This window comes from Littorina saxatilis, linkage group LG16 (genome assembly GCF_037325665.1).
Source record: "Littorina saxatilis isolate snail1 linkage group LG16, US_GU_Lsax_2.0, whole genome shotgun sequence".
NCBI classification, from domain to species: domain Eukaryota; kingdom Metazoa; phylum Mollusca; class Gastropoda; order Littorinimorpha; family Littorinidae; genus Littorina; species Littorina saxatilis.
Window position 1 is genome coordinate 9646897 of NC_090260.1, and position 15000 is coordinate 9661896.

The 15000-nt window shown below is 43.5% G+C and overlaps 1 protein-coding gene across 1 annotated transcript; it reads right to left on the reverse strand.

Annotated features, from left to right (window-relative positions):
- Positions 1 to 3325: 3325 nt before the first annotated feature.
- LOC138950326 (uncharacterized) lies at positions 3326 to 14139 on the reverse strand. The gene is made up of 2 exons (XM_070322071.1): positions 13868 to 14139; positions 3326 to 9503 (listed from the first exon to the last, which is right to left on the reverse strand). Exon 2 carries the CDS (start codon positions 9096 to 9098, stop codon positions 4131 to 4133), a length of 4968 nt encoding a protein of 1655 aa, XP_070178172.1. The 5' UTR covers positions 9099 to 9503; positions 13868 to 14139; the 3' UTR covers positions 3326 to 4130.
- Between the last annotated feature and the right edge of the window lie 861 nt (positions 14140 to 15000).

Below are 15000 nucleotides of genomic sequence, written 5' to 3' on the forward strand. Positions count from 1 at the left end.
GTAATACCATTTTCTTTTGTAAAAATAAACATCGGAGCCACGAACCGCCACCAATGCCTTGCTGATCACTGGAAATGATCTCTAAGCACGTGTGTTTTACTACAATTCCGAGACCTGAAGCCAAAGCCACGTAACCTCGATCAAATCAGGTTGTTTGCGACCACTATACGTCCCAGCCATCATTTTCACAACCAATTGGGAACTTTGATGAACTTGTGAACGCTGATTTTTGAAAGAAACGGGTATGTTATTGCGCGCGTGCTCCAAAACATTAAACATCAGAGTTAGTTGTTCGTCACGATCGCAGGATAAAGACGATCGGAAGCGTGGAACATGTCCCGGATGTTGTGAAAAGCTTGTTTGAGGTCAAGGAGATCTTACTCTTCCAGACCGCTGAACAATCCTGAAAGAGTTATTTTTGAAAATTGTCTATTGTGAAGTTTGTGATAGGGTCTGGGTGCTGCGGTCTCCTGGTATGCTCTAGGGAAACTTTGCCTACTTATAGCACAGTGTTTTTCATGGGGCTATTAAACTACCTCTACAATCTCCATCCTGTTTGACTAAACTTTGCCTACTGATAGCACTGTGTTTTTCTTGGGGCTATTAAACTACCTCTACAATCTCCATCCTGTTTGACTAAACTTTGATTACTGATAGCACTGTGTTTTTCATGGGGCTATTAAACTATCTCTACAATCTCCATCCTGTTTGACTAAACTTTGCCTACTGATAGCACTGTGTTTTTCATGGGGCTATTAAACTATCTCTACAATCTCCATCCTGTCTGACTAAGCTTTGCCTACTGATAGCACTGTGTTTTTCATGGGGCTATTAAACTACCTCTACAATCTCCATCCTGTTTGACTAAACTTTGCCTACTGATAGCACTGTGTTTTTCATGGGGCTATTAAACTACCTCTACAATCTCCATCCTGTTTGACTAAGACTTATAGCACTGTGTTTTTCATGGGGCTATTTTTTTTTTTTTTACAAGACAAAATCTTTATTATCGAGGGTAATAGATAAGCAAGAATATTGCTTTTTTACATCCAGCCCTCGCCCTAATATAGGGTCAACAAGAACAGAAAACAATATAATCAAAGAATTATCACATCAAACTTAATACATTATAACTGTATATACAGATAAAAATTTAAAAACTAAATTGTCATGCTGCATTTGAAGTACAATTTCCAAGTGTTAATTTTTAACATAACTTAATTTAGATCTGCATATTATTATAATGTTGTTTAACATGCGATGTGATGAACCATTCAGCACATGTTTAGTTGCATTATGTGCAACATATAATTTTGTTTGAAGCTGTCTGTGCTTGTTTTATGCTTAAGAAAAATAGGCAGTGAGTTCCATAGAAAGAGAGAGAGAGAGAGAGAGAGAGAGAGAGAGAGAGAGAGAGAGAGAGAGAGAGAGAGAGAGAGAGAGAGAGAGAGAGAGAGAGAGAGAGAGAGAGATGAGTTGTTTACATAAATTAACGTTTTTCCGATGATGTCAAAGCCCCGGATTTAGGGTTCCTTGTGTTTCAGCACCAGAAAGTAGTATAACCCACAGCGAGGCTCACAACTAGTATACAACTCTCCTGTGTTCACTTTCAAGTGAATAACTATCGTTCTGATATCATTTTAAAGTGAAGCTAAAGAAACCTGGTATCGGCACTGCTGTGCATCTCCTATGATCTCAATGGTATCAAGGCACGCCTTTGCCGCGACAAGGTTTGCCGATACCGGCACTTGTCTTGTCTAGACAGTGACGTCATTCATAGATGACGCCAATCATAAATGACGTTTGTCAAGGGAACTTATGCTTTCAAGTGTTGCTGCTTCCAGTGACAGGAAGGTATAGAGATTGATCATTATATACAATCAATTTATCATTGTATACACAAATTACACAAACGTCATCTTGTGAGGGACCAAAAAATATTGAAACTCTCGGATGATTTTTTTGTGTGGTATCAACCTCGACCTACGGTCTCGGTTGATACCACAAAAAAATCATCCTCGAGTTTCAATATTTTTCGGTCCCTCACTCGATGACGTTGTGTAATCTCTATGTAATTACTGTAAAAAAAATTTATAATTGTATATGTCAGCATGCCATGTTTGCGTTCAGGATATAATTACTTTTATCCTTCATGGGGCTATTAAACTACCTCTAAAATCTCCATCCTGTTTGACTAAGCTTTGCCTACTTATAGCACTGTGTTTTTCATGGGGCTATTAAACTATCTCTAACATCTCCATCCTGTTTGACTAAGCTTTGCCTACTGATAGCACTGTGTTTTTCATGGGGCTATTAAACTACCTCTACAATCTCCATCCTGTTTGACTAAGCTTTGCCTCCGAAGGTGATGTTTGTGCTTCAGGCACTTGGTAACGTAAGGAACATAAATTGCAGTCAAAAAGTGTCACAGCCGCACAAAACAAAATCCTGGCAGAACTGATGCGTAGTTGAAGTGATGTTTATTCAACTGTAGTTCCAACATACTGTACCGTCAAACTGAAACCAATGTGACATAACAATCACTCAACCATACTTTTATAATGAACAGCAACTACTAACATTACTAACAAGGGGAAACAACCTGTGAAACTTGTCATTTTGGAAACTGTTCTGTTACACTTAAAGGGAGATAATGAGAATTCTACCAACTTGGATAAAGAGCCTTGACCATTACTTTTATCTCTTACACACTTTAACACAAAAAGGGATAACAAAACAAACCAATAAACATATTCTGAATCACAGGTGGGCATACTGTTGACTAGACAATGGTTGAAAAATAAATGACTATGCAACGTTATCCTTTGGCACGGATACGTTTCCATACACTCCAACATTTTAGATGAAAGGCAAACATGTACAAAATACCACTCTTACTTGAATTTGACACACTGAACACTAATTAAACCGTGAAATGAACTTTGCAAAAAGTGCGCACATCATGGCGAACACTGAAACACCACATGGTAAAAGGCCATACCAAAAAACGTACAAAACAATAAAGTCTTCTCTTCTACTACACATATGCTTATTCCTGAACAGAAAATTGATAATGGAAACAAACTGAACAGTATTTACCCAATGATGGCCTTTGTGCGACATGTACTTTGGCCGATACTGATGGAGCAAAAATGCCGTGGCCCAACGCTTCAAAAATGGCAGACCGGAAGCAAGGAACAGGAAGCGCATACAATTCTCACAGTGAAATTTTCCTACGTATTTTAAACAAACCTTTGAATCTATCTTACACACATTTGGTGTACAATTAATGACTAAATAAAACCTAAAAACTATTAAACTTGTAGAACTTTACAAAATCAAAAAGGAGCAACAACAACAAAGCTGGATCTGAAGCATATTTGGATTAACATGGTTTAAAAAAAGGGATGTGGCATTGGATTAAGCGTGGCGCCTTTCACAAAAAGTGTACCTAATTTAAAACATAAAACATTGAACATAGATTAACATACGTATATCAATACCATATTGGGGCGGGGATATAGCTCAGTTGGTAGCGCGCTGGATTTGTATTCAGTTGGCCGCTGTCAGCGTGAGTTCGATCCCAGGTTCGGCGGAAATTTATTTCAGAGTCAAATTTGTGTGCAGACTCTCTTCGGTGTCCGAACTCCCCCCCGTGTACACTACATTGGGTGTGCACGTTAAAGATCCCACGATTGACAAAAGGGTCTTTCCTGGCAAAAAATTGCTTAGGCACAGTTAATAATTGTCTACCTATACCCGTGTGACTTGGAATAATAGGCCGTGAAAGGTAAATATGCGCCGAAATGGCTGCAATTACTGGCCGTATAAAATTTCATCTCACACGGCATCACTGCAGAGCGCCTAGAACTGTACCCACGGAATATGCGCGATATAAGCCTCATTGATTGATTGATTGATTGATTGATCAAAGAGTAAGTGCTGGTGTTGAAAAAGGAGCAAAATCTTCCTCGTTCTGATCAAAGCGATATGAGGACTGTTCTCTGCTCCCAGTCAAAACAGCTTGGCTGTACCCAAGCACACCAGTAAGGCGACGCTTCAATCAACATGTATGGTCCTAGCTGCCACAGCAAACGTTTGCATGTAGTGTTATGAAAGACAGTATGTGTTCAGTCTTGATTACCCACATAGGCTGGGTCCGTGAGGTCAGTAAACATCAAATAGTTCTTCCATTCGGGCAACAGGGGGAGCTGTGCGATGTCTCTGTGACGTGTCTTGCTGAGTGTGAGGCAGCGTGAGATCACCAGGCGACACGTGGACACCAGGCTGCGAGTCGTGCAGCTCACTTGTCGTAAGTAGTCCGCGGACTTCTTTACCAGAGCTGTGTCAGATGAACAGTCACTATCGTCATATCCATGAACAAGTCTCCACAGCTCAGTGAAATCCATCCGAATTTGTCCCGTTGATGAGGCAATCTCTGTAGATGTGGCTAAGTGTGTAGTTGCCGTAAACAACTGTCTGTTGGAACACACTCCGGATTCATAGAGCATCTGTGTCACGACAGGCAGGCCTCGCATCACAGCCATCATCAAGGGGGATGTCAACATGTTTTTCTTTTCTTTATCAGTCTTTGATGTCGAATCTCTCTGTATTTGTGGCTCGTATGTGCCAAAGCCCAGCTTGATGCACTCTGCCACTATAGCCTGTGGACAGTCTCTGCACAGCACCGCGTAACATAGCGCTGAAAGCCCTTTGGACGTCACAGCCAAGGGGTCGACTCTCCTGGCGATCAGGTCGTGCAGGATGCCAGGACAGCCAGATAAACACGCGGCATGGAGTGTTGTCTCCTCTTTGTAATTGATGCCATTCCACTGGTCAGCACACCACATGAACGTGGATTGGATCACATCTACCTGACGGGCGTCAATCAGCATGTTTAGTGCTGTTTTTGTCTGATTGTCGCGTGAAGGACGATGAATGTCACCGTGAAACTGAATCAACAGCTTTACAAGGTCCCACTGTTTTGCTAGAATCGCCATGTGTAGCACAGAGTCACCATGACTGTCCAACAGGTTGGGATCACCATCTCTCACTGTCAGCTCCTTCACTGCCTCCCAGTCCCCTTTCCTGGCCGCTCTGTGTATCGGTGTGTGGCCGTCATCGTCCTTCATGTTGATGTCAGCGTGGTGACGTTGGCAGTGATCCACCACATCCCACTGGTGCTGCTCAATGGCTTCCAGCAGAGCGGTGTCACGATGTCTGATTCCAGTCTCATCTTTGATCTCTACCAGCGGTTTTACTGCCTGCCACACCTTACGATTGAACGCAAGATGGAATATGTTCACGCGTTCTTCCTCAGAAAGAGTACGTCGCAAAGTGTTGATACATTGCCAAACCACGCTGCCTTCTCTCATTCGGAGTGCTCGAAACATCATCTTTTTTTTTCTTTCCTCACTCATCGGACATCTCATCACCATGGCAACGAGTGTCCACTGGCGATGCTCCATCAAGTCGTTCAGAGCCTGCACACACAGTTCATCACTGACGCCTTGCTCTAGCAGCTCTCTACACACAGCCCACTGCTGCTGGCTGACCATGTCACGGAACAGCGAGTTTCGCCGTGTGACGTCAGTCTCAAGTCTCACCAGCTGGATCACTGCCTGCCACGCTTCACTGGACACAGCAGCTTTCAGTGCATGGCGCGGCGCGTGTTGCAGGTCTAGTTTGTGACGGATGTTGTAGAGAACAACCTGCCATTTTCCTCGCTTCGCTGCGGCCTTCAGTGTCTTCAGCGTGTTTGTGTACATCTTCAGAGTTTTCTCAAATTCTGTTAATTGTTCAATTCGCTGTTGACTGTTCTCTGGCTTAGGTCGTGACTGTCGTGTGGGTCTTGCGTTGGTCAGAAGGTCTTTCATGTACGATACATCAGCTACGGTGTTCACCATGTGACGAACGAGCTTCCAGTCTGCGTGCATGGCCACACGGTAGAGTACTCCCATCCGCTCCCACTCACTGAGTCCATGGCCAGCCAGCTTCACGTAGACATCCCACCTCTTCTCTCCTTTGGCCTCTCCCAGTGCCCAGAGCCGCTGGTCGTCGTACAGTGAGTAGTCTGCCCACCGCTTCACAACGCCCCACTGTCTCTGTTTGACAGCCGCCTGGAACACCTGCCGCCGATCTTGCTCACACACACAGGACAGACACGCGTGGCGGATAACGTCCCATCTTTTCTCACGCACCATGATTCTGAGCGCTACGCTTTGCACGCTGGGAACGACAGGGGTTGTGGTCAGAACCACTAAGACAGCGTCAGTCATTTGTGTCCATGCCTTGCGTTTGTAGTACTCGCGTGTTAGGTACTTGAGGAAGTGCAACTGAAACAGAGGATTGCTGCTGGCTTCCTCTATCACTTCTTTTGGATTCCTACTCCTGTAGCGCATACAAAAGCTACTGTGTTCTGCAAGACCGTCATGTTGTCGAACAGTTTCTCCTGCAGGGGGTTCCCGTGTGACCATGCTATGTGTCTTGCCAGCGTATTTTTGACACAGTCGGTTAATGCATGGCAACAAGGTTGAATTTGAAACGTTGCTTGATTTACACCCCATCAATAGTTTGAGTTGTTGGTGAATATCCTCTGTTACTGATCTGGCTTCCTCCACAGCTGTACGTGACCGACGTTCGACTTCCTTCTCTTGTCCACTTAGCCATATCTCTCTGACAATGCCTAGTAGAGCTTCGTACAGTACTTCACACAGCAGTGTGTCCCAGTCAAGGTATTCTTTGAGGCAGTGCTGCAAATCTGACCCGCTGACCAATCTCCACTTGGCAGGTGAAAGCTCTTTAACCCCGTCACAAGGGTTGCTGACCATGTCCCAGAAAACTCTCTCCTTCGGCTCTGAGCGGTCTCCCACAATGCCCCACGTGTGAAGTGTGTCGATCATAAAGCGTTGAAGCAACGTCAGAAACACCTTCCACAATCGTCCCGAGGCCAGTGTTTGTAGTTCTGAACGAACATCGTCATACACATAGCATGGCAAGACCGTTTCTATCAGACTTTCGTCTGCGTTCATAAAGACCGTCTGCACTGTCTTGCAGAGTTCCGTGTCACTGATTTTTCTTTTCAGCACGTATCTCACAGATTTAAACAGATTTCTTTCTGCTAGAGTTGGCAGTACAGACGGCAAGTGGTCGTCAGCACAGCGAAGATAATGTTTGCCCTTTTCAATATATTCATCAATGTATTCTTCTGTATAGAAATGACCTGTCAAATAGGCCCAAATCTGCAGACAAGAAAAGCAAGTGCGGGCGCCACGTTTGTCAAAATAATCACCTTCACAATCACTACCATTATCAACATCAACAGAGTGACTGCCATAATCCCAATCATCATTATCATTGTCATAATCAACACCATAATTATCATTGCCATAGTCATCATCGTCAGCAGCCCCACCATCATCATTTCCATCGTCATGATCATCATCAGTTTTGCCACCATCATCATTTCCATCGTCATTATCATCATCAGTATTGCCATCATCATCATTTCCATCGTCATTATCATCATCAGTATTGCCATCATCATCATTTCCATCGTCATTATCATCATCAGTATTGCCACCATCATCATTTCCATCGTCATGATCATCATCAGTATTGCCACCATCATCGTCTATGCACATTTTGCAGGCCTCTTCCACCGCCCAGAGTTTCACATGACCACTGACTCCTCTCTCCAAAGCCTCTCCAATGGCACGCCACAGACGTCCTTCCGCCAGGATCTTCATCACATCGTCTTCCTGGCCATAACCACAGCGCGTGAATATGCTGAAGTTATCATTTTCCAGGCGCATGTTTTCCTGCAAATCATATTCGCAGGATAGATGCACCGGAAATATTTTGTCAGGACAATAATCTCCTCCCTCAAGAGCCTCTTCAAGAGCACGCCAAATGTGTTCTTTTACCAGGGTCCTCAGCGCATCGTCCACCTCCTCGTTAGCACACTGTGGTACTATGCTGATGAAGCCAACATCTGCTTTGTTTTTGGACATTTCGCAAAAGTAATCCTTTTCATCTTGACCTTCCTCCTGCATCGCCCATCGTTTCTTGCAGTCACTAACACCTTGCTCCAAAAAGTCAATAGCACACTGCCCCAGATGACAATCCGCGAGTACTGACAGTACAGAGTCCAGCTTGTAACTGGCACAGCCAGGAAGTAAACCTATTTCAATAAAATCATCTGGGTCATAACCTCCACAATCGTACATGAACGAATCAGCTTCCGAACGGTTTCCAGTGAATTCTTTATCACAATTGTCACAGGCTTCAAGCACAGCCCATTGTTTCTTGGAGTCTCTGACACGACGCCGTATCGCGTCCTCAACAGCCAACCAAGCCCGTCGTCCCACTATCACTGTCAGCACAGAGTCCAGTAGCCGGTCAATGCAGTGAGGGAGCACGTGCTCCTCAAAGTCTACTTCCGTTGCATGTAGACATGCTGTGTGGATCAACGACTCGTGTTGTGAATCTCCAACACCCTCTGTTAACATGGTACCAACATCCCGCCACCGTCCTTTAGCCACAAGCTGCAGCATTTGTTTCTCTAGTTCGGTTCCACTAACCGTCCATATTTTAAGTTTACGAGGTAAGCCGTCAAGTTTCGATTTTGACTTCGTTTCTTTCTCACACTGCAGCATTTTGTCAACGTCGTCCCATCGACCTTTTGAGATCAGGTAAGACATGAAACGGTTCGGGTAATCACGCGTGCAGTAAGGCAGAATGTGCATTCTTATCAGCTCCCACTCAGCTTGTGTGAAAGGTTCCTGAGGCGTCCAGATGCAGAGAGCAGTGCTTACACCACGCTGTAAGACGTGCCCCACAGCTTGCCACAGTCCCCTGGAAGCAAGGTGTGGCAATGCAGAGTGCAGCTGACTGCTGGTGCAGTGAGGACTGATGAGAGACAGGAAGATGGATTCTACACAGTGCTTGCTGGCTGCCTCCACAGCATGACACTGTTCGGCGTCACAGAGGCCGCCATCTTGGAGAAGTGTTGATAGTTCTGACCACAGCTCTTTCTGAATAATTTCATTCACGTCATGTTCAAAGTCATATCGAGGTTGTTTTGTTGGCGAAGCCATATTGCACGAAATGATGCTAATTTTTCTGTTGTTGTGCTTTACTTTGCTGTTAATTACTTTAGCAGTTGGGATACTACAATACAGGGCCAAATCTGGAGTTTCTTTTCCTTTTTTTGTTTACAAAGCACACCTACACACTAGCAAAGCCAAGACCTACATATTTGTGTACAACAAAACGTCTTGTAGAAACCCGACAAACGGTCCATGGATTCCCTGGACAGGACAGAGTCTTGATTAATTCGTCACGGCATGTTGTTGTGTCTGCTGACGTTGATCCACAAGAAAGATGACGGTGGGGTCCCGTCCCTGGATTGTTGTGGTGTCCACCTCACCGCCAGGCCCTGCATTGCTGCCCTGGTCCACCCGATGTTGTGCCAACTTCACCAGCATTGCCAGCAGGGGGCTCTGTAATTCATCAAATTGAAGAGAAAAGTCAGAAACCAGGGAAACCAAATGTTCAAAAAGGCAAACATAATTGATTGTTGTTATGTCTGTGGAATGCAGTGGGACAATCGCGGTAGTTTACTCTAAACGCGCAATGATTTGCTTTTGAACTAAATGAATGTGAATAGAAGAACGACTTAGTGTAAGCAAACTCTTCACCCGTCAGAGTCCTGATCCTATTCATCGTTACCTTTTATATTGATAAACTAGCCGTTATCAATAGGTGTGGCACATGGACATCCGGGGTACTCAGATGTCTTTCCTATTTTCATTTTCATAACTTTTTTGTCACATCGCTGGGAAATGTGGAAAGCTAGCAGCAACAGAGTTACGCTTTCCATATGTATGCGTGTTAAGTTGTAATCAGCCATCTGCACTTATGGCAGAAAGACCGAGGTCTTTTGCGTGCCACAGTGGTGACACGGGGGTGGAACATGGATACCGTCTCTGTGTCTGCACATAAAGTTGACCCATGTCCGTGCCAGCCCGGATTCGAACCCGTGACAATAGGATCACTCAGTCCAGTGCTCTGCCATCTGAGCTACTGGGCCTAGATGTGTTATTCAAAAAATAACAGGATCTTTTGGAGAAAACATGAAAGTAACAAAAAACTCGCCTAAAGCTTTTGTTTGTTTGTTTGTTTGCTTAACGCCCAGCCGACCACGAAGGGCCATATCAGGGCGGTGCTGCTTTGACATATAACGCCGGTGCGCCACACACAAGACAGAAGTCGCAGCACAGGCTTCATGTCTCACCCAGTCACATTATTCTGACACCGGACCAACCAGTCCTGGAACTAACCCCATAATGCCAGACGCCAGGCGGAGCAGCCACTAGATTACCACTTTTAAAGTCTTAGGTATGACCCGGCCGGGGTTCGAACCCACGACCTCCCAATCACGGGGCGGACGCCTTACCACTAGGCCAACCGTGCCGGTTCTCGCCGAAAGCGATATCAAAACATCCATATGTCGGCCTGAAAATCAACACAAAAATAAAAGACTTCACTGTATGTACGAGACTGTTTAAGAATGGGAAAGTAATTATGATAAAGACAAAATTAGTAACAAGGAAACCAAAGCAATTTATCAGGAATTGGCGGCCGATATCCCTGCTTCTCAGTTGGTAGAGGTCTTTCATAATGATATGCTAAACTGTGTGACACTAAATGGTCAATATTTTGGCTGGTTTAGTACCAGAACACGGCAGAAGATGGATAAAACAAGTAGATTGCCTCTCTCCATATTTGTATTTAATATGCCCTGAGATAATTATTGTCACTCACTTTGGGTAATAACCCACACAAAAAAGTCTTGACATTTAAAGGGAGAAAAAGTTATGTTCTCAATTTGCGGATAATTCCACTCTGTATTTGAATGGGGCAAAGAACTGTGTAATCTTCTTCTTTTTCTTCCATGGGCTTAGACTCCCACGTTCACTCATGCTTTTAACACGAGTGGATTTGTATGTGTATGACCGTTTTTACCCCGCCATTCTGGCAGCATACGCCGATTTCGGGGGAGGCATGCTGGGTATTTTCTTGTTTTTATAACCCACCGAACTCTGACATGGATTACATGATCTTTTTCGTGCGCACTTGGTCTTGTGCTTGCGTGTACACACGAAGGGGGTTAAGTCACTAGCAGGTCTGCACATAAGTTGACCTGGGAGATCGGAAAAATCTCCACTCTTAACCCACCAGGCGGCAGTGACCGGGATTTGAACTCACGACCTCCCGATTAGGAGGCCGACGTCTTACCACCACGCCCGTCTGTGACTGTGTAATGACTTTCAACAGATTTGTTCTAGTATTTCGGGTTTAGAAATAAATGATGAAAAAAGTAGTCTGAATTGGGAGGAGAAGAAATCACAAGACAGATATATGGGAGATAGGAGATATGAACTTTTGTTGGGACCTTGTGATTTTTAAAGTTCTAGGGGTCAACTTTTCCACAAAAGCAATTACATTTTAGAAATTGATTATAAAGGAAACGTTACAAAGATTAAACGATTGGAGTCCAAGAAAACGGACCCCTTTGAGTAGAATTTATAATCTAAAACAATGAACGGTCCTATCTTCACAGGTTTATTGATTAACTCTGCTTCCAAACTGACCCGATAATTGGTTACGAAAAGTAAACGCTTATGTAAAATTCGAAGAAATGTTCACATACTTTATTGCCATGGTAGTTTGAACATGATTGATATTCATTTCTTTGTGGCATCTGTACAGATATCACACTTGCAGATTTAAAATGTTTGAAATTGATGTAGAACATATTAAATAAAAAAACAAGAAAGGTAGGTTGTTGGAACGTTTGTTATTGACAAAACAATACATTCACAAATATTTCGACCCAACGGTCTTTTAAGTGAACAGACAAACAAATATTCTTGATAGTTCTATCAGTTTACGTCCACTCGTCTGGAAGCCGAGCGGATGAATCAACAATACCTTTCTTGTTTTTTTATTCTGAATTTTGGAACGTTGGCAGTCTCTTTGTTTTTGGTAGAACATGCTCATTTTGATGATATTTCTGAAATGGAAGATTTATAAATAAAGCGGATGCTGATTGTACATGTGTTATTGCAACCGTGTGCTAACTTATGGAAAGATGTTTTGAAATATGAGAAAAATTGTTGGCCATGCTACGTAGCATATTGAAATGCTTTTGTTTCAGAATGAATAAACTGAAACGTGAACATTGTACATGATCGTTAGACAGTTGCAAAATAAGGAGTGAATTAAAAATGACATGTTATATATTTATTAGCAGTTTTTGCATTTCAATTTTAATTTCAATGTGATTCAAAATGCAATTGAAGTCTCAAATGCATTAAAAGTTATTTCCCACACGCACCATTTGTTTGTTTGTTTGTTCGTTTTCATATCTGCATTATGAGTCCTATCCTTATTTTGAGTGTGTGTGTGTGTGTGTGTGTGTGTGTGTGTGTGTGTGTGTATGTGTGTGTGTGTATGTGTATGTCTGGTTATTTTGAGTGTGTGCGCGCGCGCGCGTGTGTGTGTGTGTTCTGTTGTTTTTGTTGAAGGACAATTTGTTATCTGGTTGTCTCCCAACATCAAGTTGTTCGTGCAGATCAAAATACTGTTTTATAGGAACACAGACATTTTTATTAGATGATGTATTTAATGAAATGTTAAGATTGTTCGATAGGCGTACCCAAATGTTCGAACAACAACAAAACAACAGATACTAAATGTACGACTACCACTACGCTACCGTGAAATGAAAACCATGTTGTTCAAAAGTTGTATCCAATTCACATTCTACATGCATTATGAATGTCAATCTTGATTTAAACACTGTTTTACTTATTTTCCCATAATCATGAAACTTACATTTCCAAGTACATGTATGTGTTTATATATTATTTTATAAAACGTCTATCTTACGCCTCTCCTGCAAGGAATTGCATGTCACTGAACGTGCATGCGTGTGTACATAGAGCTAAATATGACCTCAGCAAATCGATAAACGAATACACATCCACACTCACACACACACACACACACACACACACACACATACAGACACACACAAACACACACACACACACACGCACGCACGCACGTGTGTATACACACACACAAACACACACACACTGACACACACACACACACACACCGCACACACACACACACACACACACCGCACACACACACACACACACACACACACCGCACACACAGACACACCACACACACACACACCACACACACACACACACACCGCACACACACACACAGACACACACTGCACGCGCGCCATGTGTGTCAACATTCTTCTCGACAGTCGATCAATACTGGCAGCCGATCTAACGGAACGGGAATTCCCGATATCACGCACATTGCAAAGGCTCAGGCCCATTGGCATTAGGGTCAGCATAATTATACCGTATGTTGAGTGTGTTTATCCACACTTATCTTATGAAATATAATGTATTTAAAGCCGCCAGGAAATTATCCGAACATAGTGAGCTTGGGTTAAGTTGCAAAAAGATCCGAATGGCAATTTTTACATCAAACAGTGAATGCCTAGCGCTACATTTTCTACCGCCGGTGTAACATTGGATGTCAGGCGTTGATGGTTCTCTCACAGCACTTTTCGTATCGCTCCCAGCAAATGACAGGGCACTGGAACAAGTACACAGCTGTCTCGCGTTCAGAAAGCAAAACTGACACAGCAAACCGTCTATATTCTTTAACACCGCCACTCAGGACCGGTAGACATGTTTTTGAATATGTCCCAAGGTTTCTTTCAATTACGTGGCACTATTTGTTACAGGCAATCTCGCATACTCACCACACCAATGGCCATGATGTGACAAAGAGCCTGCACTGTAGGCAGGACTGTCCTGTCAGGTGAATGACAGCTGTCTAAGTCAGGCCTGCATCGGACAACGCTTCGAACTGATCGTTCAATCATAGGTGGCAGCGGTGAAAGTCTCTGTGCCTGAGCCACACGTGTCTGTTTCAGAAAGGATTGACATTGACCCAGTTACACACAACCGCTGCGAGCTACACGTCTCGAGCACACCGCGCAGTCTCAACACACTGCATATAGGGCGGGGCCTAACCACGAATAGTGGCTGCTAAACCAAGGGAAGTAAGCTCTCTAAATGCATACGACATTGTGTAATAGAGTAAGTGAGAGTTATTCGGAGCCTGTCTCCAGGCACCTGAGAGAAATTAACAAGCCTTAACATGAACAAGCGACTTTCATCCAGTATGAAAATAAAAATATAAAAAGGTACCAGGAGACTGGTTCCGATTAACTCTTATTCATTCACTGTGACCCTATTACACATGTCGTATGTATATTTAGAGCGCTTACTTCCCTTTATCAGATTTTTAAACAGTGCTCAGCCTCATTTGTTTAAGATTCTCTCAGAAATAGTGTCACCCTGACTCGGCGCGCCACGCAAACAACGTAATTATCTCAGAAATAGTGTCACCCTGACTTGGCGCGCCACGCAAACAACGTAACTATCTCAGAAATAGTGTCACCCTGACTCGGCGCGCCACGCAAACAACGTAACTATCACTCTTTCTCAGCAATGAGATGCAACTGCTCTTGCTTTCGGGTTTTTTTTTTTCAAGACGAACATAATAAACAATAATTTTAAGCAGTGTGCGGCGTCGGCCGTTGCAAACGGGCAAACAGAACGTCACCAAACACTTTCATGAATAAAAAACGTTGGATAAGTTTCGAAAAATATTATCTGGAATAATGCACATACAAAGTTTACAAGTTGTCTTCCCAGTAGTTTTATGGGAATCTGTGTAGGCTTACACATTCACACACATACATACACACACAGGTCCCTCTCAATCCCCCCCCCCCACACACACACACGTGAACACATACACACACACACGTGAACACATACACACACACACACACACACACGTGAACACACACACACACACACACAC

Bases quoted from the DNA above. Each gene is read 5' to 3' on its own strand.
- LOC138950326 (XM_070322071.1), bottom strand. From the start codon at position 9,098: ATGGCTTCGCCAACAAAACAACCTCGATATGACTTTGAACATGACGTG.